The sequence below is a fragment of the Camelus dromedarius genome, chromosome 32 (genome assembly GCF_036321535.1).
Source record: "Camelus dromedarius isolate mCamDro1 chromosome 32, mCamDro1.pat, whole genome shotgun sequence".
NCBI classification, from domain to species: Eukaryota; Metazoa; Chordata; class Mammalia; order Artiodactyla; family Camelidae; genus Camelus; species Camelus dromedarius.
The window spans coordinates 20,835,011-20,861,070 of NC_087467.1; the positions used below are offsets into that span (position 1 = coordinate 20,835,011).

The window sequence follows — 26,060 nt, forward strand, 5'->3', positions numbered from 1 at the left end:
AGCCCACGCAGACAGGTAGGCAAGTGGATGGGGAGGCAGGCAGGCTGGTAGACAGTGTAACATGTATGTGTGTATATAAATACATACACATATACACGGTTGTTTAGTCCTTGATAACATTCAAGAAGGTAGATGGTTTTACAGGTGAACAGATGGGGAAAGCTTTTTAAAATTTATTTAAAATTTAAAATTTTTACATTTTCATTTTTTAATATTTTTTAGAAGTTGAAGTATAGTCCGTTTACAGTGTTGTGTCAATTTCTGGTGTTAATGACAGAGTTGGGACCAGGTCATTTTGGTGGCAAATCTACATTCTCTCCTTGGTAACTCCATGCTGCCGGCTGGTGCCCTGCCTGAGGCCACAGAGGCCGGGGCAAGACTGGGACCCAGTCCTTCTGCGTCCTAGTCCCGGGCTGGCCCCTTACATCATCTGTTCTCCTTAGTCAGGGGCCAAATAGTCCCTGTGAAAAGAGTAAATAGAATATTGAGGAAACAATTTAAAAAAAAAAAAAAAAGGAAAGGCATTCTAGCTGTGTTGACCTTGAGAAGGGTTAATGTTCCCAGTTCCCTATATTTTAGCGACTAATTGGTCATGTCATGTGATGCCAAGGGAACCGATTCACAGTTGTGCCATGTGAGTATTGTTCTCAGCTTGGAGAAGTTTGCCTGGAATCCAGCTTCCTACTTTAGAACATTATATGATGAATTATTTTTCTTCAAAGTGTGCTTTCTTTATGGCCTGAGAATTAAAGTTCGATGTTGAGTAAGTCTTCACTCCTTTTATGTTTCATAAATTTGAAACATACAGAAAGTGTAATCATTAACATTCTTTTTATGTTTGGAACATAAAATCAAACACGACCGATTGAGGCATTAAACCAGAGTTCCAGTACAGTACACAGAGAATCCCTCTGCCTTTTGTTGACTTACGCTGAGGTCTGCCAAATAGCAGCCTTATTATGCAGATCTTAGGATAACAGTCGTGGGTGTCTTAGCTTCTTTCCTCTCGTTGCTGACTCTCTGGTTTTCTTTTTCTCTGGACCATTTAGGGACAGGGGATCTTCAGGATGAGATTTTGTTCCTTCTCTTGGCTCCTACAGCATTTTTTTCTATTTCTCCTTTGTAACTACGTCCTGTCCCCCTTGTCACCTTCCCAGAGGACAAGGGCGTCTTTATCATCCTCTGTGTCCCTGTAACCCTCGCCCCTTCCTCCCCAGGGCCCGACATCATGCCGGGCACACAGGGAGAGGGAGGAGGGATTGAGGTGCCCCGAGTCAGATCAGAAGGCAGGAGCTCCCATTTTTTTTTTCATTGGTTTCTGTCTGCTGTTACCAAAGGAGAAAGGAGTGGGAGGGATAAATTAGGAGTCTGGGATTAGCAGATACAAATGACTATATACAGAATAGATAAACAACAAGGTCCTACTGTAGAGCACAAGGAACTATATTCAATAGCTTGTAAGAACCTATAATGAAAAAGAGTATGAAGAAGACTATATATATATATATATATATATATATATATATATATATATATATACACATACACACACACACACACGTATGTATGACTGAGTCACTATGCTGCACACCTGAAACTAACACAGCATTATAAGTCAACCATACTTCAATTACAAAAAAGAAGAAAAAAAAAAGAGCAGGAGCCCTAGAACCAGGATTTCTTCTTCCCTTGGTGCAGCCAGAGTGATTAGTGAATAGAACCCATTAGTATTTGTTTTCCAGTGTCCCTAATAAAGATAGAAAAGTAGGCAGTTTCTGGTCTTACTTTTGTTACAAAAATCTTTACAAAATTCCATGGAACCCAGCAGGTAGGTAGTGGACAGGGTAATGCAGAGGTGAAGAGAGCATTTTCAGGCCTGAGAAGCACAAGACGAATCTGCCACAATCATATTGCATATGGGTGCCGAGGACATCTACAAGACTGTCTGTTTTGGGATGATGGTTCACAAGAAGGAGTGACCTGTTTTATCTGTGAAAAGGAATCTGTAACAGGTACCCAGGCGAGGTGGCCTGTGAGCTGGGATTTGAACAGGGAACAGGAGTCTGCCAGCCAGACTCTGGGGTGGCAGGAGTAGACGTGGGGACAGCACGGTCACTGGGGTGAATCCCCAGACAGTTGGCAATTACACTCTGAAAGGGAAGCGCTGGCAAGAAATGAAGATAAAGAGCTGGCAAGGACCAGATCCGGAAAACCTCCTCGGTCATGTGAGAGTATCTGCATAGCATCCCATGGGCAGTGAGTAGTCTTGAACAGGGAGAGGCTATGTTCGGCTGTGTGTATTCTGAAAAGCCAGCTTCCCGGTAGAGCGTGGGATACACTGAAGAGGGCAGAGTCTAGACGTGAGAGGGTGGGTCAAGTTCAGTGGGGACATGAGCTGAAACTCCAATTACGGGGTGATGGGACTAGGAGACTGATAGGAGAAACTCTTAGGAAGCTGTTTGGGGGGTAAGGTGTTGGGCGGAGACATGGTCAACTCACAGGTTTTTGGCTTGAGCCTCTGGTTTGTGGCTCCCTCAGCCGACGTAGGCAGTCCCTGTACACAGCACCTGTCACTTGAATGTCCTGTTTCAGAGAGCGTGCCCTGGGTGTGGCTGTGCCTCTCTTTGATGGTCATCATCTAGTGACAGTAAGGTCCCTTCCACATCCACCACCAGGTACAACCTTTGCCCTCTCCCCGGGAGATGGGGGTTTAACATTACAAAAGTTGTATCTTCCATGGGCAGAGGTCCTTGGGCGTTTGCCTGTTGTCAACATTGACCCTGAAAATCCTTTAGGGAACGTCTTGGTTGAAGACCAGTATTCTGTTTCTCAAAAACTGCAAATCTTTATACATGAGAATGATGCTGAAGCCAGTGAGATGTATGCATTTAGAAAGGGATGAAGGATGAAGAGATAGTGACTGACACTCAACGGGGCAAATGCTTGTGGGGCTCTGGACTAAAGAAAGACTTCCGTTTATTATGACCCTCCCACTTCCATGGTTGAAATGCACGTGAATTGTACTTTAGATGTGAGCACTGCATCTCTCTCTCTCTCTCTCTTTTTTTCTTTTTTGTTAATGGCAGTACTGGGGACTGAACCCAAGACCTTGTGCATGCTAAGCATGTGCTCTCCCACTGAGCTGTACCCATCTCACCCCTATATCCCCTCTTTATACAGTGAGCAAGACACCCAATTTGTGACTTGTCTGAAGATAGGGTAGGTAAGTGACAGATCCAGGGCTTAATGAATCCCAGGTCTTAGATTCCAATTACGTTGAATCAGCCTTGCAAGTCACCAATTTTGGTTTTAGAAAAAGTACTCCTAATGATAGGAAATTGGAATGAATATTTTACCAAGAGGACATAGGAAATTCTATTTACTTTTTCCTTATACCTAATTTGATTCTACCCAGTGAATGTGATGTGTAGGGAAAAAAATGTTCCTTGAGGGAAATACATTTAGTTGAGTTTGGGTTAATCAGCGTCCAGTGAAAATCAACAATTGGCTGGCTGTTTTAAGCTGAATAGCACGGCTTGGCTGTACCGCATGTTGGTGAGTTGAGGAGTTTATTTTATCAGCTGTCCCAGATAATGATTTTATGCTAATAAAATCATCAAGAGATGGATTTGTAAACCACACTAAACTGGCAGGAGCACTACTGGGCATAAAATTAAATTCTGTGCTTTTATTAATTTCCTGGGTATCTCTGACCCACAACCAGGATCATTTTCTACCTAGGGTATCTCTGTTTGTTGAGTAGTTCCACTTAGGAGAAAAATTACAGATTAGGGGTTTCTTAGCATGAAATCAGAGTCTGGAATTCAACAGTCTGATAAAGGAATGCTCTTCTGTTGCCTTTACTCACCTGAGAGATGCTAATAACAAAAAAGAATGATTTAGAGCAGTCGTCTCCAAAGGGCTTTCTTTCACATTTTGATGTGTATAATTCAGTCTGTTGATGCATGGAAGAAAATATTTGAACTTCAATTTATATTTATTTTCTAGTTTGTACTCTAAAAGGTCAAGTACATGTGTGTCTAATAATCTGATTATGTAGAGTTCTACAGCATGTGATTTATAAGTAAACATAGGATGGTTGCACCTTTTAAAAAAAAACTGAAGTTATCTTTACCTTCTTAACAATGTGTGAAACTGCTAATCTCTACAGCACTTTTCTAAAATGAATCAAAGATTAGTTTACTCTGGGACCTTTTGTAAGACCACAGATTTTTGAAGATTCTGGTTAAATGGGTCAGTCTAGAACAGAGGTTATCAAACATTGGTGGGTATCAGAAGTACCTGGAGGAGTTGTTAAAGCACAGACTACCGGGGTCCCACCCCAGGGTTTCTGATTCAGTATGTTGGGGGTGGGGCCTGAGAACTCCCATTTCTAATAAAATACAGGGACCCACTTTGAGAACCATGGCTCCTGTGTTGGACTCGGGACACAGGTGACTCCTGAGATAAGGTGATAAATACTGATCCAGATTTGTTCCTCTTTAATTCATCATTTTTTCTTTTCTACTCTTGTTGCTGTGATAGAGGCTGACAACTGGTTTTTTTTTCATGGGGGAGGTAATTAGATTTTTATCTACTTACTTTTTAACGGAGGAACTGGTAGGGATTGAACCCAGGACCTTGTGCATGCTAGGCATGCACTCTACCACTGAGCTATATCCTTCCCACTCCAGACAGCTGTTTTTTACCTCGTATTTTTCAATATGGGTGTAGAGGATAAAAACACCTGTGTGATTTTCAGGTAGATTTGAATTTACAGGGACTTTGTATGAATGATTTAATTAAATCCTCCATGAGGTACTTATTTGTATGTGGAAAACTGAGACAGGTCACTAGTGATTTGGCTTCATCTATATGTTTCAGAATAGAAATAACACCATTACCCATTAAGAAAAAACAGATTTCAACATCAGTAAGAAAAATACATGGTCGTTTGCTGCAATCAGGACTTTTTTAAAATTAGGAACTGATAGACTGATATGAAATGAAGTATGCGGTGAGTGTCATAAGCCACAGAAACTTGAAGAACAAGACAACTCATTTCCTTTGAATTATGTAAAGTATATCCATCGGCAAATAGCAGTTTTTACAATAGAGCATAGCATTAGCCATTTAAATGCCTGTGCAACGTGTAAAAACTGCTTGCTAGATTAAATTATGCAGAAGAGCATTCTATAATGCTCCATGTCTGATTCACTCACCATCAGTGGGGCATTCAAAGTTTAAGAGGCATTATATACTTTTATTGTCGGCAGGCAATTAAATGTAGATGTCACCGGGATTGATTTACCAGAAGAAAGCAGTGGCTTCTGTCTGTTGATGCAGGGTTTTTTTTCACTCTTTAAACAATTACGTATATTACAGCTCACTTCTGTTTATCCTTTGAAAAGTATGGTTTGTGGCCATTTATCTCACAGCTCTCAATTTGAAATGAACGGAAAGGACCACCTGAGATTACATGTATTTTAGGAAAATAGAACATATGACATTAATTCTTTCAGCACTAGTTTTTGATCTGCCCTCTCTGTAGAGAGTCCCATTTAATACTTTATGCATTTGATAAAGGCTGCCTTAAATGGGGTCATTCTGTATTTAGAACAAATGAGAAAAATGTTCCAGAAATCTCCTCAAGGAGTATTGCAGTCTTTTTACAAAATGACTTTAAAAGGACTGTAATTATACCAAGAAGAATGATTGCTGGAGTATATAAGTCAATTTAACCTGTTCAAGTCAGAACAACTCAAAGTGTATATCTTACAAAGTGTATGTAAAATTAACACTTGGTCCTCCTCCGCAAGCGTCTTAGAAGCAGCACTTTCCAGAGTTCATTTACAATATAATCCATGTAACAGTCGGTGGAGAAGCACCACAGCTGGTTGTTTACCCACTTCATGGAGGCAGGTGACTGGTGGAGATGGGCAGGCTTGCAAGGGTATGAACTTTGGACGCAGACCTCCCTTGAACTCGCTCTGTACCAAACCTTCTGTGACTCTGGGCGAGGTGTTTCACCACTCCAGGCTGCCATTTGCAGATTTAGGGATGTATCGATCAAGATCCAATCAGGAGATGGGAACCAGGCAATGTTTTGAACAAGGAAGGTTTAATATATATATAAAAAAAAATAACAAACTATAACAGCAGATTGGAACACAAGAGATTGGCTAGTGGGAGGAATGCTCTAGAGTCAAGGAAATAAGTTCATTTGTCTTTTTTTTTAGGTTCCACATATAAGTGATATCATGTGGTATTTTTCTTTCTTTGTCTGGCTTACTGCACTTAGAATGATGATCTCAAGGTCCATCTATGTTGCTGCAAACAGCATTATTTTATTCTTTTTTATGGCTGAGTAGTATTACATTGTATAATTATACCAAAACTTCTTTATCCAGTCATCTGTCCATGGACATTTAGGTTGTTTCCAAGTCTTGGCTATAAATAGTGCTGCTGTGAACATTGGGGTGCTTGTATCTTTTTGAATTAAGGTTCCCTCTGGATATATGCCAAGGAGTGGGCTTGCTGGATCATAGGGTAAGTCTATTTTTAGTCTTTTGAGGATTGCCATACTGTTTTCCATAATGGCCACACCAAACTACGTTCCTACCAACAGACTTATTTACAAAACAGAAACAGACTCACAGACATAGAAAACAAACTTACGGTTACCGCAGGAGGGTTGGAGGGGAGGTGGGAAGGGCTAAACTGTGAGTTCGAGATTTGCAGATACACAGTACTGTATATAAAATAGATGAACAAGTTTCTACTGTATAGCTCAGAGAACTTAGTCAATATCCTGTAGTAACCTATGATGAAAAAGAATACATGTGTGTATATATATGAATGAAACATCATGCTGTTCACCAGAAATTGACACATTGTAAACTGACTATACTTCAATTTAAAAAATAAAAAGATAAATATTTTTAAAAGAGTCAAGGAAGAGCAGATGTGAGGATGCCACTGCTCTAGGGCAAAAACAGAAGTCCTGGGAGAAGACCCGTAAGAGCTGGGATCTGGGCCCAGTGGGTGGCAGGAAGTCGCAGTGGGGCCACATACATAGACCTTGGAGGGGATGTGTCCTCTAGGGTGGCCGGGAAGGCTGTTCATGGAGGTGTCCGTCTGGGGTGCTCACCTACAAAGCCCCCGAGGGGAGCAGGGGCAACTGGCTGCCTGCTGGGCACTCCTGGCCACCACGCCCTGCAGAGCCGGGCCCTGGAAGACTCCAGCCTTGTGGCGCTCCTGAAGCTGTGCGTACCGGGAGCCCTCCAGGGACCTCTGCAGTCTCACTCTTTCCTCCCATCCTGCCTTTCCCAGACCCTCTACTGGGACAGGATGTGTAGTCAGAGGATCTGGGTCCGTTTTCACAGAGCAAACAATACAGCGTGAATTTGGGGCGGAGAGGTACTCCGTCATCAGCAACTGGCAAGAAGGACACTGATGCTTCCCTTCAGGCTTTGTAGGATGAAATAACGCGTGGCAGCATTTGCCTGGGTTTTGTTTTGGGACAAGTTAGTTCTTTGATTAGACATACTGAGACTGTAGTCTTGCACTGGTTATGAGGATTAAATGAAATAATGACTGTCTGTTGTCTTAAGCAGCATCTGGCTGGTGCGTGGTAGATGTTCACAAAACGGTAGTTGTTATGCCAGGGGGTCTTTGCAGATCACTGGTTGCATTCTGGTGGTCTTAGGAGGGCGCTTGCATCCAAGTGTTGACTAGTAACTTTTTTTCCTTTTTTTAAATTAAAGTATAGTTGATTTACAATGTTGTGTTAGTTTCTGGTGTACAGCATAGTGATTCAGTTACACACACACACACACACACACACGTATTCTTTTCCATATTCTTTTTCGTTATAGGCTATTACAAAATATTGAATAGAGTTCCCTGGGCTATATAATAGGTCCTTGTTGTTTATCTATTTTATATTTAATCATTTGTATCTGCTAATCCCAAGATCCTAATTTATCCACCCCCTTCCCTTTTGGTAGCCACAAGTTTTTTTCCTATGTCTGTGAGTCTGTTTCTGTTTTATGAATAAGTTCATTTGTCTCATTTTTTTTTAAGACTCTGCGTGTAAGTGATATTTGTCTTCCTCCATCTGACTGCTTCACCTAGTATGATCATTTTTAGGAGAGTCCCAGGTAATGCATCTCACCTCCAAACCTTAAAGGCTACTGGTAGCATCCTTTGAAGGATCAGGAAATCAGCTTTGTGGACCCAGACCCAACCTTTTACAAAATTGAATAGAACAGAAATGAAAAAGGTCAGTGTACCTCAGTAGAGATAAATTTGGTTTGTAAAATGTGCATGTAGGTATGCTGGCTTAAGATGTCACGACTGTGGTCACAAGCAAAAACTGTTTGCTTAAATACTGCTCTGGAGAGTGGGCCCTAATCCTTATCAGTTTGATTCCCTTTGTCTTCTCTCCAGTCCTGGAGTTGTTTTAGGATATAGAACTGTCATGGGAAAGAACTTGGTAAGGTTCCCTTTGGAGAAAAAAGCGGCCCGTCCTCTCCATTATAGCTTCTGTCTTAATGATGTCATGCCCCTCTTGGATCTACGGAGTAATTCTCTGGTGTTCCAGAGAAAGAGGAAGGTAAATCCCCTCCAGTCTGCAAATGACAATATTTTATTTTCATAAATCGTGAGTGACCTTTATAGACAACTAGCCTTGCTGTCTAATTATTGCCAGGAAAAAGAAAAAAGAGTTCAACCTTTCTAAAGCAAAAGCCATAATCTGTGGAGACTTCATTAACATTTAACCAGTTTACAGTTCTCAACCATAATGAAAAATGAACAAGTTCAGTGATATAGATGCATTTGGAGCTGATTTATCTTGGAGTACACCAGGATGGTGCTGGGTATTTTGTGGGGTTCTGTTCATACGGCTTTCATTGTTTAAGTGGATATCACACTACACTTAAAAAACTTTTTAGGCAAAATTATTGTAGCCAAATTCTGCATAGAGTTTTGGAGAATTCATTAGCCAGTTTTCTAAAAAGAAAAAGGCATTTATTAAATGCCTACCATGTACCAGTTCTAGAGAATATCAAGATGACCGAGGTAGAGTTATAATCAAAATTACTTTTGAGCAGAATTCCTAGACTTCCAGACACCTGTTCCTTTCAGACTCGTCAGTTTTCATGAAAGAAATAATGGTTTCTTCTGATTTCTGAGGCACACGACAGCATGCTTTAGTAATAAGCTCAGATGAGCTGTACTTTTTAGTTGGTGGAAAAACTCACCAGCTGATGGTAGCCCACTAAGACTTTGTTGAGAGAAGCGATATTCATAAAGACCACCTTCAGGGATAGCCCAGCTTCTATCCTAGAGTCACTGAGCTCCCAGGAAGTCAAGGTTCTCTAATTGAAGTCTGGCGATGTGCCATCCTGGCGTGGTCCTGAATAGACCCAGACCCCGTCTCTCTGCCCTCCTGGGAACCCTATTCATTAATCCGTGTTGATCGCTTTCCCCAGGCCCTGGGAAGATCGTTGCCTCTGGGTTAGGAGCTATCTTTCGTTTCACCTTTCAGTTTGGGGGATAGTGTTAAGCACGTGGGCTCTCAAGACAGGATGCCTGGGTTCAAATCTCTGCTGCACCCTCTTGGAGCTTTGAGACCTGGGACCTTCTGTGTGTCGGCTTCTGTATCTGTAAAACCAGGATTTTAGGATCTGCTTTGTAGGATTGGCATGAGGCTTAAACAAGTCCCCCATACATGTAAGCCCCTGTTACTAGTTTTAGTATTAATATTCTCTCATAGATACTGTGACTTGTGTCATCAGTCATACTGTCCTCTTGGCACTGGCCGCCCCAAAGCTCAGTGTAAGACGTGTGGCTAAGGGCTTGTGAGTGGCCCCAGTGACGTTGTTTATGGCTTGATGCTGGTGGTGGAGCCCCAGCCCTAATCCCCAGATAATCTCATCCTTATTTTTCCTCTCTGCTCTACTTTACCAGCTTTCTAACTTTCCCTTTTCTTCGATTTTACTGATTTAATTTCCATGTAATTGGGCTGCACTGCGTGTTCTGGAACATGCAGTCAGCATCCCTGTGCAGACGTCATCATGGTGGCTGCCCATTACCTGAGCAGTTGACACTTCCCTCTGCGTGACAACTCCTTTCTCCAGCACAAGTTGTGCATTGTATTTAGAGTTGCTAAGGAAAGCCTCTCCCAGGGTATGATGGGGGCATGTGGCAAGCTCACGTGTGTGTTTGTGTGTGATATACCGTGAGAGAGAGAGTATGAGCGATGCAGACCGCCACCCCTCCCACCTGCATCACCTCTCTCCATCTTGTACATGACTTTGACTTAGTCCTGATTCTCCTCCACAGGAGAGAAATCATATACCTGGATTTGGTGGAAGAACATGGTCCAGCCATGAGATGTGGGGCGTTGGTCTAAGTAAGACAATTCTGGAGGAGCCTTGGCAATTTATTGCTGATCGCGGTCCTATGCACGATGACAAACTGTGTTATCCTGAAAATGGAGGAGACATATTTTTGGAAATGCTTCATTTCACTAGATTTCAGGGACTTTGCTGCCTCATCACATTCTTCACTGGCCCCAAACCCTCCCTTGTAGCTGGCCTCCGTGCTTTGCTCCCAGGGCCCCAGGGAGGAGCCCACAGCTGTGTTCCTGCACAAACGCCCACACTTTTCACCTCCTTACAAAGTACACTTTAACATTGCCAATTCTATATTGCAACTATATTTTTTTACATTCACCTCTTTAAAAATTTTTAATGCAAGTATAGTCAATTTACAATGCGTGTTAGTTTCTGATGTACAGCATAGTGATTCAGATATATATATGTATATATAATACATATATATATTCCTTTTCACATTCTGTTTCATTGCAGGTTATCACAAGCCGTAGAATATAGTTCCCTGTGCTCTGCAGTAGGACCTTGTTGTTTGTTTAGTTTACACATAGCAGTTAGTATCTACATACTCCCAGTTTGTCCCTCCCCTACGCCTTTTCCCCCCTGGTAACCACAAGCTTGTTCTCTGTGTCTGTGAGTCTGTTTCTGTTTTGTGAATAAGTTCATTTGTGTCTTTTTTTTTTTTTTAGATTTCACTCACGAGTGGTATCATATGGTATTTTTCTTCGTCATCTGAGCAGAATACCGATGCGCAGCCAGGGCAGGCCCGGTGTTAAGAGTGGGCATGCGCACAGAGGCGGGGCTGGGGTCTGGGCTGTGCTGTAACTATTCGCAATGAAATGAACTCCAGAGAGCCATTGCTGTAGGAGGTATGGAGGGTAAGAAGGGCTTAAGATCTAGTAATAGCTGATATTGGGGGACGTGCCTCACACTGTGTTCGACTGGCTACACCTGCTACCTAACTGATTTGCCAGAAATACCATGTGAGGTACATGTGAGCTCTGTTTCATAGGCAAAGACACCGAGGTTCAGAGAGGCTAGACGATTTATCTACAGACATGAAGCCACCAGGGCACGAACGGGGAAGAGCAAGGCTTCTGAGCCCAGAACCTGTTCATTTTACCTCTACACATAGTTGCCTTGAAAACTACAGGCTTCCTTGTGCTTTCTTTAGTTGCTTATATCCCATTGTTGTTGACTTTAATCTCACTTTAACCTCAACAAACCATCTTTGCTAATTTTAGCGTCTTGCATCAGTTGGATGAAGGCCAGTGGTGGGTCTGAAAATTGGTGTGCGGTGGGGTGTATCTTTTGTGAAAATTCACAGTCTTTCCCATTTAACAGTAATTCAGTCATTGTCTGTGGGTCCAGAAAGAACCAGAACATTCTTTTTATGTTTCTTTTCAGGTGATGAGAACAGCTTTCTGCAATGGGAAACTTGCATCCCTGCTCCAGGGTCGTGTTAGTCTTTGGGGTTTGCTGTCAGCCGTGCAGGCTCTCACCTCTATGCTGGGTTACACCTGCAGTGCCAGCAGCTGCTCCCTAAGCCAGGTCTTTAACCAGCCTTGAACTGTGGGCCCCCGAAGCTGTTTCTCACAGTTTAAGGTTGTGCAGCAGGACTTTCCTCAGAGTTCTGCCTGTGTTTCCATGGGGGGGGGGGGGTGCTTTTCTGTCAAAACGCGTGGTTGTTTCTTTCTTTTCAATGTTATTAATGCTACTGCTGTTTGGGCTTATTTCCACAGTGCTGAAGCTATTTTCTATGTCAAAATTAGGGTTTGCAACCAAGGGAAGGTATTTCTCATAAATGTTTGCATAGTCTTCTAACACTTCTTACCCCAAATCGGAAAGTTGTTAGCATTCTGTGCTTTCAACAAATCCGCTTTGTTTCTGAACTTGTTAAGGCTGGGTGAGAAGGAAGTATAAATTACCAGTTGTTGTCAAGGTGAAATATGGAGTTAATGCTCGATCTTTGTAATGAGTTTTCTGTTCCCAGAAGAATGTAATCTGTCAGTTCTGTTAAAAGTGTCACAGAAGACAGTGTCCAAGGCCACTCGTTTCACCGTCATGCCTGGAGCTAGTGACACAACCTCAGAAAGCTGGGGGACACCTCTTAAGAGGGCCTGAGGTCCCCGTCTCGGCCCTGTTGAACATTTTTTGTCAGTGATTTGGAGGCAGAAAGACTGGTTAATGAAATTTGCAGAAAACCCAAAGCTAGGTAGGTGACTAAGACCTGAATGATGAAATTGAGGTTCCAAAAGCTCTCAACAGGCTGGGGGAGGCGCTGCAAGCAGTGAGACGGGGTTTAGAAAGGATATGTGGACAGAAAGTCACTTGCCTTACTGCAGGAGTTGAAATAGCTGGATGGGAGTAGTAAAGAGAAAGACGTGTGGGGTTCCAGGCTCCAGGAGCTCAGCACAGACCCACACTCTGCCCAGACTGTTGAAGGACATGAGGTCCAGGGAGGTAGCTGGTTGAATTCAGGCTGCTGGATGGGGAGTTACTGGCTTGGAAGAGAGTGGATGAACCTGACGGTGGTCAGAGAATTCCTGCCAGGATGGCGGACGTCTGAGAGCCTTCCAGTGGGAGGAAGGGAGGGGAGCAAGTTTGCCTGGAGAGGCAAGAATGTGGAGATTTAACAGCTCCTTTCAAATAGTCAGCTTTCCTATGTAGGCGCTGAGAGTTTTCACTGTCTCTTCATGGGGCAAAGCTAAGATAAATGGGCGTACACTTCAAGAAGCCGTGTTGGGGCCTTTTGACGGGGCATTGTCTACACGGTAGAGATATTTTTCTACATTCCAAGCGCCTCCCCTGTTCAGAAGCCATCTGTCTGCCTTGAAGGTTGTAGAACTGATGTAAGCGTTTGGGTGGAAATTGGGCAACGTGACCCTTCACATCTCTTTTACCTCTGAGTTCATGCAATTGCTGTTTTACTTCTTGCCACCAGGGGACACATTACAGCCACAGTGTAATTAAATTCTTGTATTTGTGTTTTCTTGACCAGACCCTTAACTCTCGTCTTTGGCAAGTGATTATAATTAATCTTTTTAATTAATGTCATTAATAGCATTATATAATGGGCAGTAGAATTTTCATGGTAATTAAGATGATTGATATTATCACTCACTTTTGCAATGTGAAGTGCTGGGGAAAAGATTGGCTGCTGTAATAATTCAAAGTAGCGGGTGACATTTAAGAGGTTGTGGGGTGGGGCTTAAAATCATCAGTGTACTGCAGGATGCTGAAACAGTGAACCTGCTTTGCATCTAGTGCATTTTCATGTATTCTTTGTTTCTGTATTTCAGTAGCTTCATTTTTAACATCAAAATTAAGCAGATGTTTACCACATGTTTAGTTTTGCATTTCTTCTTGCCTTTAAAAATTGTGTGGACTGTAGGCAAATGTATAACCTCTGTTAATTGAAAACCTGTTTCTATGGTAGATTTAGAATAATCCTCAGAAAAATATTTTGTAAGCTCTGTCTGTGGTCTCTACTGTGTTTTGTCCCCCACCATTGTGTCAATGCTGTGGTGAAAGCATTTCTTTTTTCATTTTTGGGGGCAAATTATAATTTTTTTTTCTATTGAAAACACCTTGGACACCTAGCATGGTTCTGTTAAAGTTCTGAACACAAGATAAATTATTCCAAATTCATATGAATCTGAAAAATATGAATCATAAATTTGCTGAGGTCTTACTTTCCATTGGATTATACAAACCAAATGTTGGTTTCCTTTTGAGAGGACAGTATAGGGCAGTGTAATATAACAGTGTTGGCAAGGCATGGCTGTTACTCAGCTAGGGCTTAGCAAGGATGCAGTGGGGGTCAGGACCCACAGCTCCTGAGGAAGAAGGCCACATTGAATTTAGTTTAGCATCAGGTAGCTTTACGGTTACTTGGACTTGCAGTCATCATAGCTTATCCCGGAGATTCGGTTGTTACTAACATTACTCTTCCTTCTTTCACATTTTAGGTGGCTGCCTCTTTGATGAGCCTTATAGCACCTGTGGATACAGCCAAGCTGAAGATGATGACTTCAATTGGGAGCAAGTGAACACCTTGACCAAACCAACTTCTGATCCATGGATGCCATCAGGTTTGATTTTAGTTTTACATTTTCTTTTTAAAATCAGAGGCATCCAGGAGTCTTAATCACAGCAGATGTTCACTGGGTATTGGTTGAATGAGTGAGGGCCTTGGTCTTTGAGAGAGGTGGCAGACTGATTAGCTAGTGATGATGGTACAAGAGGACCAATGACCGAGGGTTGACTTCTGCGTGGCTCCCTTTAAAGTCAAATTAAAGTTTACTTCCTTTAGCTCTGATACACCTGCGCTGGATTAATGGGCTTTACCCAATCGATCCTTTCTCAAGCAGCAGATATGGGAAATAGATTGATGTCTCTTCTGGCAAATGTGTCTAGTGGGTGGAGCTCTAGCTGAGGAATCCCAATAACAAAGTGTCCATCACAAACAGGAGACCTTGGGAGGTCTTGTCTGGCGCCTGGGGAATCTGGGAGGACACCAGTGACCTTGAAAGCTTTCTGATAAAATGGTGGTGCTCACATGTTGACACTTCTTCTGCTGCAGAAGTGCCAAGTAAATTTTCTGAAGGGCGAGAAACATTTGGTCCACGGAACACCAGCAAGAATTCTGCTTCTCGTTTGGCGGGAAGAGTAGGAGGATAGTGACTCACAGACTCTACTCAGATGGAAGCTTGATCATTCCAACGGGCGCCATTTTTAGGCTGAGGTGTTGGACTGCAATTTTACAATTTTAGATTTGCAGATTCACTTGACAAACGGGGTGATGAGTGTGCCCCATTCAGGATTCAGACCATAATACATGTCTTTCTGATTTGGATTTCAGAGAAAATGCAGTTTTTATACTTTTTCATGCCTATGAAGTTCTTCATTAATGCATCTAAATGTAGCAATATTTACACTTAGTAATCTTGGGAAGGCAGCTTTTAAGCATGAAATGGGGTTTAACATTGTTCTCACTTAGTTAAGCTTTACCAGTTATGATGCCCACCGCGTTCCTGCCGCATGCATCCCACGTTTACCTCCTATAACTCCAGGGAAAGCGTCACTGAGCCCCTTGGCCCTGTGGCTTTAGTGGACTCCAAAATCTTCCTAGCTCTGGGTGGCTTCCCCACAGCTGATGGTCTTCTGTCCTGTCTCTCTTTTTCTCTTGTCCGTATGTGATTTGAATGTTACTTGTGATGGAGTCACTGGTACCTTAGTTGTTTTCTAGATTCTAGTCCCTGCTTCATTCTTGTCAGTGATGGGGGAAGTGGGGGAGGCCAGCATAGCAGACCCTCGGGGGAGATGTCTTTTCCAAGAGGCTTCTCATCCTGAAGTCGTTTGGTCCTCACCTGCCATCTCCCTGGAGAACCAGCCTGTGTCCGGAGAGGCTGGGGTTGGCTGAGGGGGAGAGGTATTGGGGATGGGATGGGAGAACTGAGATTTAGCCCTGGGAGATTTCTCCACAAGAGCACACTCAGGTTTTCTTTGTTTATTATCTTCTAATTTGCTGAATGTTTTATAATTTTCCACTGTAGGTAGTTGATTTCATTTTTGTGGTCCTTTAGATTTAAGCCTAATTTCAAAAAATTGACTACACAGGAGCCCCCATAATGCAGGACTGTCTTCAGCCTCTGCGAGTTCTATTTTCGTCACCAGATGACCCACCTCCCTCCATAAAGGAGGGGGAGGAAGAGTTTCTTGTTACTGTCTTGTCCTTTTCTTCTTTCCGATGTCCCAGTGTACCATCTCAGACCAAGGTGTCCAGGCTTCCAGTACAGAAAGGATGGGTTTCTAGCAAAGGCCATAAAAAGGTGGTAAAACACATCAAAGACCAGTTATGTCCTGGAACAATCAGTCCGGTCACTGAAGCAACACCAGCGAAGTGACTTTGCAGGTGTTTGGCCTTTGAAGGCCCTCTGTCTTTGGAAGATTGAACTGGGGGCATTTAAATGTTCTGTTTGAATTTGTTCTACTTCTGTTGATGAGCGGAATACTTGGTGATTACTGTTAGGCCTTTGTCACTTAAGATCCCTGAGTGTTGTATCTTCTGTTGCTTGTGTCAGTTCCATCTGGCTCCTGATGGTTACACAAGGTGTTTCCTCAACATTCACTCCCAGCCAGGGTGCACATCAGGGCTGGGACACGTGGGTGGTTTGGGTGCAGCAAGTCTGGCCCCTCTCCCCTCTCCTCTGACGATGCCTGTGGCCAGGGGTCCAGATAAGACTTCCGGGAAGTGACGGTTCTCCCATCAGACTCAATGTTTTACCGTAATGTAGAACCTCAGATACTTGCATACTTTTTCCTACTATTTATTAAACAAACTTAGTCATCAAAAAATTTCTTTGAGCCCTAGTGTAAACATGATTACTGTGGGAGATGAAGGATGATGAGCGATTCTTTCTAGGAACTTAATCCACTTACGGAAGAGAATTACAAGAATACGATTAGTGAGCAATCTAAAAGTGCATACAATCAAGTGTGGTATAGACCGGAAGTATTGTCAGAGCAGCCGTCTTACTGCAAGCCCAGTGTGATGCAGAGGACATGGACCTGTGCCCAGCTGACCTGTCCACCCAAAAGGGAGAAGTTAAACTCTCGATGAAATATCACCGTTAGAAGTAAGGAGATACCATCTCACAAGCTTGCAGACGCTATCCTCAGGTGCAGATCTTAAAACGGAGTTTCTGTATGTATATACAGCTGTGAGTTTTAAATACAGTTTAGTTTCAGGGTTTTCTCCTCTTCCTCCTCTTCCTTTTTCATTAGTATGTATGGAATGATCTATTCCTTTCAGTAACAAATTCCAATGCTGGCCCTCTCCCATTCAAACAGAAATGACTTTCATCGATTTCTCAGGGTCAGTGCACTTTGAACTGAGATACAACCAAAGCTTTATAAGGGTTAATTTTTAAGAACCTTTACCAGAAATATTGTTGAATTTGTTCTTGCGTGGGTGTTTGTGTTTGGTCTTGCGTGTGCGGGCAGGCTGGTTTTGTGATGCCTCTGGGGGTTGGCAGACAATGTTTTGCTGGTCACATCTGGCCAGCTGCCCATTTTTGTGTGGCTTTTGCAAGCTAAGAATGGTTTTTACATTTTTTAGATAGTTTTGAAAATTCGAAATAATACCAGTATTTTGTGACACATGAAATTCACATCACAGTGTCCATAAACAAAGTTTTACTGGCTCACAGCCGTGGCCACTTGCTAAATATTTGGTTTCAAGCTGACCAATCTGAGTCATTGGAACAGAGGCTGCAGGGTTCACAAAGCCTAGACGCCGCCTATCTGGTCCCTTACAGGACAATTTTGCCGACTTCTGTCTTAGACCATTTTGGCAGCAGCTTCTAATTGTTGCTTTGGACCCGTGGCTTATGTTATAATGTTTTTCTGTATTCATATTATAACTGTTAACAAAGAGTATTTCACATTCTCTTTCACTTTCAGATTGTATATTTTCCAAACATTGGGCTAGTAAAATCGGTAAGAAAAAAAAAAACCACGATGAGTAGGAATTTTCTCTTTCCCGTGAATTTGCTATCTATTGGAAAGCACGGTGATTGCCTTTATATTTTCATGGCAAAGTCCTTATGGGCCTGTGGTCATTCTAATAAGCAAATAATCCATCAAGATGAATTTAAAAATTAAAACAGCAAGAGACTAAAATCTTTACTCTGATATTTAAATTTATGGTAATTAAATTTTTACTTTTTCCTGTGTCTTTTTTTTGAAAATGATGCTTCAGTGTTGCAGGGTTTGTTTCTCTGTATCTTCATGTGTAAAGTTATTTTTAGCCACGTTTTAAAACATTTAAGTACAATCTGGAGCTTTATACAAGCTGACTTGATAACTGCTCTGAAGCTGTGACGTTGGCGATGGAAGTACGTATTTAGGATAAATAAATACCAGATGCCATATAAATTTTTTTATTTGAAGCCAACAGTTATGTTGTGGTAGATGTGACTTTTGCAGCTAGCACAGAGCCACACAGTTTTCCTGATGGTAAAATCTCCACACGTGGTTTCTCTGTCACTGGGAAGCATGTGGTTAATTTCCTATGCATTGATCTCCATTAGCAACGGGAAGCTCCTTGAACTTTACCATAAGGGTTATGCTCTGAGCACAGAGCGTATTTATTAATTAAATAACCAAACAATAACTTGGTACATTTTGATAGCTCCATTACATTCCATCACTTTGTACACTGCAGTGCCTTGTATGATCATCAGTGTAGACTAAGAAGTATTAATTAAGAAGTGTCTTGTGATGCAGACACATCAGCACAGTTTGACAATGGTTGATGTCTTTCTATTTCATTAAAAGTATAGTGTTTGGGCCTGAGTGCTCCAGTTCTACAACTTGGGTATTTAATAATATGTTCCACATTGTGTGTATTAGAAATTGAGATCCTGTTTTAAAAAAAAATAAACAGTAAATCCATCTATAGTGTTAAAAATGTAAAAGTAGTTTACAACCATAGCCATTTGGTACTCATGAAATTGACATTTATTTATGCTGCACGTAGTCCCCTGAAGATATCATACCTCTAATGAGGCTGTAATAAAGTAAATTGGGTCCTAGTGCTGGGAAAATGTAATACTCACCAGGCTTTCCCAGGTTGCACAGTGTGCATCCTGGGCAACCTCACTTGGCCTTCACATCTCAGTGTTAGGTGCTGCAAGTTGTGAATGGCAGGGTTGCTAATCTTCATGGAGACACCATGACTAAGGATTGAGTCATTTCCGGGGGTGCCCACGTGAAAGGCAGAGAAAGTGACATGCGAGATGGAGGAACGATATGGACTCTTAGTGCAATGACCCAGAAAATAGAAAAAAATAAAAATAAAGACATTGCATACATTTGCTTTGGGAAAGATGACAAATTGACAAAGAAATTGAAGTTTCCTCTTGGGGTACATTCAGCAGGGATATTTTCCTCCTGACAGGGGAGACTTCCCTATTTATTCACACTCGAGGGCTCATACAGGGCTGAGTGAGTGATGAACAACTGAAGACTTCAGGCTTGAAAAGACATTTTTCCTCCTTAAGTTTCAGTGTGAATCTAGTGAGTAATATTTTTGGCACAGAACATTCACACAGTTGTTTAATTATCTCCTTCTGTCTTTGAATCTGTCAACATTCAACAAATATTTATTGAACACCTGCTATGTGCTAGGCATTGTTTGAGATCCATGGGATTCATCACTCAGTGAACCAAATCGGGATCCTCTCCCTGGCGATGCACCTATGTTCTCAGTCCGAAGAGATCGTTCTTGGGTTACCACAAGACCATATCCTATAAGGCCAGGTTTCCCATCATTAATTAATGACTTTCTGAAAGTAGATACTTAAAAGGTAATACAGAATTCAGTTGATCAGACTCAGCACACCATAGCATCAAATTTAGCTTTCTTGGACGTGCCTTGTCTTAAAAACACATAGTAAAACAAAACAAGAGCAAAAAACCCTGAATCCCAAGCAAGTGGCAGTCTGTCAGTCTGTCTCTGTTTTGTAAACAAGTCCTTTTATTTTTTTTATTTTAGATTCCACATCTAAGTGATAACGTATGGTATTTTTCTTCCTCTTTCTGGCTTACGTACTTGGTATGACAACCTCCAGGTCATCCGTGTTGCTACAAACGTGTGCCAATTTCTTATTTTCTCTTCTAAGTGATACCAAATAAGAAACAAAAGTTAGAGATCTTCATAAAATTCCTGAACGGATTAAAGAGCAGGCTGAAAGAAGGCCATCCAGGTACGGAACTGCTTTTGTCAGGATGGTAGGATTCGAGGTAATTGTCCTATCATTTCTACTTCACATATTTCCTTTATGATTAAATTTAACTTTATAATAAAAAATAACCCTTAAAATTTGAGAGGTGGGTCATTGAATTTGTTGTCATTTTAGTTGATTCTGAATGTTTCCAGCTGCGGAACTCAGGAAGTGAAGTTTTCTTATCTGAGTGTCTCATTCAGGTGTCCTGTAGTGGGATGCCTGCCTCCCATCCAAGATGTAGACAGTCACTGATGGGGATCCCTGCATTTTACTCCCATCACCCTGGTGATGCTCAGAGTGGCTCTGCAATTAGCTTTGAAACAGGGAATGGTGACACACAGTGGAAGACACTGGACTGAGGTTGTGTTCTGTCAGCAGTCTCTAAGTTACAAAATGTAGAAAAATAACTTCAGATGATAATGAAAAAAAGAAAAACCAACCCATTTCTGATCAGTAATCTGTGGGGAGTTCTGAGTGAAACAGTCCAGGGCCCTGGGCAGCCTCATTTTAACATGAGTGTAAACGGCGTGCTCCCCTCAAAGGTAAAAACACGTAACATACAGTTGACCATTTTTAAAGTGCACAGTTAAGTGCTTTCACATTGTTGTGCAACCATCTCCACCATCTGTCTCCAGAACTTATCTTCCCAAATTGAGACTCTGCAGCCCTTAAACACTCCCTCCCCATTCCTCCCTCCCCCAGCCCCTGGCCCCTAGCATGCTACTTCCTGTCTCTGAATTTGGCCACTGTAGATCCCTCGTGTGAGTGAAATCACACAGTAGCTGTCCTTTGTGTCTGGCTTATTCCGCTTGGCGTAATGTTTTCAGTGATGCAGGTTTCAAATGCTAAGCCTCTCAGGATGGGGGGAGGTCATTCTTTTTTTTGAAAAACATCTTGATTTTTAATAGTTAAATGTTTTCAAAGGGGCCATGTGTTATGTATGACCACTTATTTCAGTAGTTTATATTCAGTGTCCCACAAATGTTCTTCTTCAGATTTGATCTAAAACCCTGGCTTGGCTGATTGGAAACTGTCACAGAAGGGAAGAACCATAGCTAACTTTTTTTTTAATATTTGCTAAAAAGTATACAAGTGAGCCTGTATGTATAAACATGTGTTTTTATAATAGGTTTATTTCTTGCTGAAATTTCCCGTAAAATGGTACAGGATGACATCAGAAGAGTTATGCGAAGCCAAGTCGGGATAAACAGGCAGGCCAACCATGACAGGAGTTGTGATCTCAGCGAGTCTGCGCAGAGGAGGGGGGAGCCTCACAAGGAAGTGTCCTGGGCGATGGGACCATGGGGTGGTGGTGATCGCGGGGCCAAGAAATTCACACCCAAGAGCTGGCCAGCTCCCACCTGCTGTGTGTGCTGTATGCTGCCCCATGGCTCAGGCACACTGGAGCTGGTCCTGGCCACGCTGCTGGAATAGATGGGGGTCAGAAGAAGGGGCAGCAGGTTTAAGGGAAACTTAGGGACAGTCTTGCAGTCCTTTGAGCTAATTGGACCACAGAGGTGTGGCAGCAGGGCTTAGGCTAAAGACCAGAGAGCCTGAGGCCTGGGAAGACTGGCCACTTGGGTCCAGTGAGCAGCAGCCTCTCCTGATGGACAGCAGGGTTTTTGCATCAGACAGGTTTTGGGTGAGCCACTGATGTGCTAGATGGCTGGGCCATGGCAGGTGAATTGTAGCATGAAGTTGTTCAAACACACACACACACACACACACACACACACACACACACACTCGGCATGGGGAAGGCCTGGGTGATTCTGTGTTGCCCCAGGGCTCCAGCTCACTGAGTCCGCCCGCGTGCTTCAGAGAGCTCCACCCGCCTCCTCCACTGCCCTCGGGACTTCCTATGGCCCAAGAATTCAGAGATGGATACATTTAAAGAAGAACTAGTTAAGTGTGGATTACTCTTTTCACCATGAGACCAGGAGGAAATGGAAGACCCTTCCCTCTCTGGGGCCCTGGCTGGGTGAGGCTCTGTGTGTGTTCTGGGCACTGGGATGTCGCGATGACATGTGTCCTGTACCCCAGGAGACTAGAAGTGATGGGGCCAGGCTGCTGCCCAGATGGGGATGATGAGGGCAAGAGGAAAGCCTCCAGGAGAAGGTGGCTCCCTGAGAGGGGCCAGGAGAGTGTGAGGAGTGAGTCCAAAGCAAGTGGGCGTGCCAGGTGGAGGAGTGCTCTGTCCCAAGGCAGTGATGGACAGTGGGCAAGCACACGCTTCCACAAGGCTGCTCAGGAGCGGCGGGAGTTGGGGGAGTGCAGACAGCACATGGGGGATGGGGAGGGGAAGGGGTGAGGCTGGAGGGAAGACCCCAGAGCCTGTCCTTAGCTGGTGGAGGACTCAGGGAACGGGGTGATTTGACTCTTGATTTCTGACAAAGGCCACAAGAAAGAAATTGACTCCGTCTGCATGGAGGAAAATAAAGAATTTCTCCTACCAGGGATCAGGAAAAGATGTGGTGAGGAAATTTGGTTAGTAAATAAGTAGCACAAAGCCTATGAACATGTAGGAGAATCTCCTTGTTCTTAGATTTACGTTAAAAAGTGTGTGTGTGTGTGCAAACTGCGGTATGACGTCAACACCTGTTAAGTCTGAGTGAAGCATGTCTAAGTATTCATTATTCCACTTTTTCAACTTTTCTCTAGTTTTAAAACTAAGCAAAATTTTCAGTATAAATTGGGAAACAAAAGATACCTGGAGGTTCACTGACTTAGGGCCAACACACATCTTATCCACTGATGCGTCTTAGGAAAAATGCTATCCTGTCAAATTGCACTGAAAATACTTACATTTAAAAAACCTAGGTTGACCCACGTCTTCCCTTCTGAGCACCTGGGGATGATTCCTTGGTCTTCACTGGAGAGGTTCAGCGGAGCTGATGGACCGATTTAGAGCGATGAACTTCAGGGATGTAATTTTAGGACTTTCTAAAGTAGGACAGAACCTTCACGCTATGATCTCATGCCTCAGTGGGTGAATTAAGTATGAAGCTCATTCTCCTACTGGTAGATGTTTTGCTGGCTCACTGGTCTTTGTAAGAAGATACATAAGGAATTATTAAATTTTATTTTTGGATACGTGCTTTCTTTCATTGGTGTTTTGTCCCTAATATGGGACTGAACCCAGAAAATCTTCGTACAGAATTTCTTGGCAAGCTCCAGGAAGCCATCGTGCAGATCATTATTTTAAATAAGTGGCCTTTAATGCGCAGTTGACTGATGTTTTATTCTAGGAGACGGTGATAAATTGTATCTTGAAGTGATATTTAAAAGCTTAAATGGCTGAAAGGGAAATAAGAATGGTTATTTAATTAATTGCCGGCTGGACAAGCCTAACTCCTCTCTGTGGTGGGCGGACAAATCCAGACAACTGACTATGTGTGGGCCAGCGTGGGGATACCACAGTCCCCCAGAGGGGGAGCCACTGAAAGTTTGCTTTCCAAGGGACCCGTCCTAATATTTTCTAATGGAGCTGTTTCTTAATTTTGTTATCCCTGCCTCCTTCTGGGGAACATCTTTTCTTCTGTGACCCATAGAAAATGTACAAAATATTGACATCTTTGGTGTCCGACTTGGAGGTATAGATTAGCTTTGATGTGGTGCGTTTCAAACCAAATAGGAATCAGTAAGGTTGCTGGTCGTCCTTTTGGCAAATGATGAGACCTTGCTTTAGTCGTTCCCTTCCAGCTGCCTCCTCTTGCCATCTCTGCTGACTGTGACACTCATCCTGTTAAACACACACCTTGTGGGAATGGTGTTCCTTCCCCGGGCATAAGCTACAGACACTGTGTGCCTTGGTTCCTCCCCACGGTGTGGGCTCACTGCAGAGTGACAGGCTGCAATTTGCCAGCAGGTCAATGACTGAGCTGATGACAAGTGACCTTTCTAACACTGCAATCAATGCTTGTTATTTGGAAAACAAAATGATACAGTTTGTATTTTTCAGCGGATGGGGCATGGGGTCAGCCCACCATTGACACGTGCATTTGTTACTGGGGCCTGAAGAGTCCGTCCAGACAGGAATGTTAATTTATTTGAATTGATCTGGGTCTTGCTCTCATAAAAAGGTGTCGGACATTTGTTGATGGTACAAATTATTATAAATAATTCGTTTTACACGTCGGTGAAATAGGCATTTAGAACACCCACTTACACAGTAGCACTGTGTATTAGCTTCGGCAAGCCTTTACCGTCAGATACTTTGTTTAACTTTGATGTTTTGCAGTTGTTTTGAAATTTTAAAAAATCAGTTTAAATTTGTGGCCCTGTGTGTGTCATACCTAAGTCGTCTCTCTCCACGTGTCTCCTGAAATGTGTCGGCGAGGCCCTGTGACCGTGAGTTAGGAGGGCGAGTGACTCGGGGAAGAGAGCTGGGAGGAGAGGCGCGGCGGGAAGGGAGGGACGCCCGGGGATCAGGGGGTGCTGTCGCTGCTTCTGCATCTCAAAGTGTAGAGATGGGGGAGCGTGAGCGTCTCTGCCCCTGTGGTTTACGCGCAGCCACACCTGCTGCGGCTTGAAGTGGGAGTGGATGTGACATGTGTTGCTTTCGGGCAGAAGCTTCTGGAGCCGATAGGAGATGCCCTGAGGCCTCTTCCTTTTTTCCTGCCTCCGTGATGGTGGAAGCATTGAGATGTGACAAAGTGTAGAAACGATTTCCACTGAACTACCTGCTCCCAACACACACACACTCACACACACTCATACACACACACACACACACACACACACACACACACACTCAGCTGAGTGCAGGGGCGTGTGCCTGAGTGAGAGAAGAACTTGCTATGTGAAGCCACTGAGATTTGGGGCTTGTCTGTTGAATTGTTCTCAGACTCTTTGGGCTTGGGGACCTCTGTACACCCTTAAAATTTTTTTTGAAATATCCAAAGAGCTTTTGATCATGCGGGTACTATCATTTACATTTTCTGGGCTGGAAATTAAGACTGAGTAATTTTGAAAACAGAGTACCTAAGCATTCATTCCATCAGCCATCAGAGCAAGGATGTCCACGTGTTAGTGACTGAGGTTGACACAGGTCGACATGGGAAAAATAGTCACACAGTGTGTTGTTATCAGGAAAACGGTTTTGACCTTGGGGACTCCCTGCAGGTGTCTTGGGGATCTCAGGGGTCCCTGAAAGATACTTTGAGAACTGTTGACACAGTCCGTCCTAAGAGATGTGCCTCCCTTGATGATTTACAGTTAAAGGCTTGGAGGAGTCTGGAAGGAAAAGAAAGAAGGCAAAAGATTTTGTAAGTACAGTCGACCCTTGAACAACACAGGTTTGAACTGCGTGGTTCCCCTTCTATGCAGGTATTTTCAACAGTAAATACTACACACTGCATGATCCACACTTAGTTGAATTGTGGCTGCTGAACTGAACCCCATATACAGAGGATGAACTCTAAGTTAGACCCAAATTTTTGACTCTGCGGAGGGTCGATGCCCCTAAGCCCTGCGTGGTTCACAGGTCAGTTACATTGCAGAAAGGATATCCTTGAGTGTGATCATTCTTTTGCTTTCTGAATAAGGACAATATAGTTTGTTCCTATTATTGAAAAGTTCTTTATACTAATAAATACCCATTTTAAATGAAATAATATACATCAAATGACATCCTATAAAGCCACTTAACTGGATATTACTAATTTTGTGACACTCAGTTTACGAAATCTCATGCTTTAGAAAACTTTGAGAGTAGGATTAATATTCATATATTTGAGATTGGGGGTAGGCTTTCTGGACAGCTGAGGATTGGATAAAGTAAATTATTTAAACTTATTCATTATGGGTAAACCTGTATCAATTCATTCAGTAGTGCTGCTTCTGAGATTTTTAACTGCAGGGC

The 26,060-nt window shown here is 42.9% G+C and overlaps 1 protein-coding gene across 3 annotated transcripts in view; it reads left to right on the plus strand.

The window, feature by feature from the left end:
* Nucleotides 1–26,060, plus strand: part of PTPRM (protein tyrosine phosphatase receptor type M) — a 605,094-nt gene that overhangs the window by 143,735 nt on the left and 435,299 nt on the right. For all 3 annotated transcript variants that reach the window (XM_031439160.2, XM_064481603.1, XM_031439166.2), the window contains exon 2: nt 14,375–14,497. In XM_031439160.2, the coding sequence (XP_031295020.2) occupies nt 14,375–14,497 (123 nt within the window). The remainder of the gene's footprint in view (nt 1–14,374; nt 14,498–26,060) is intronic.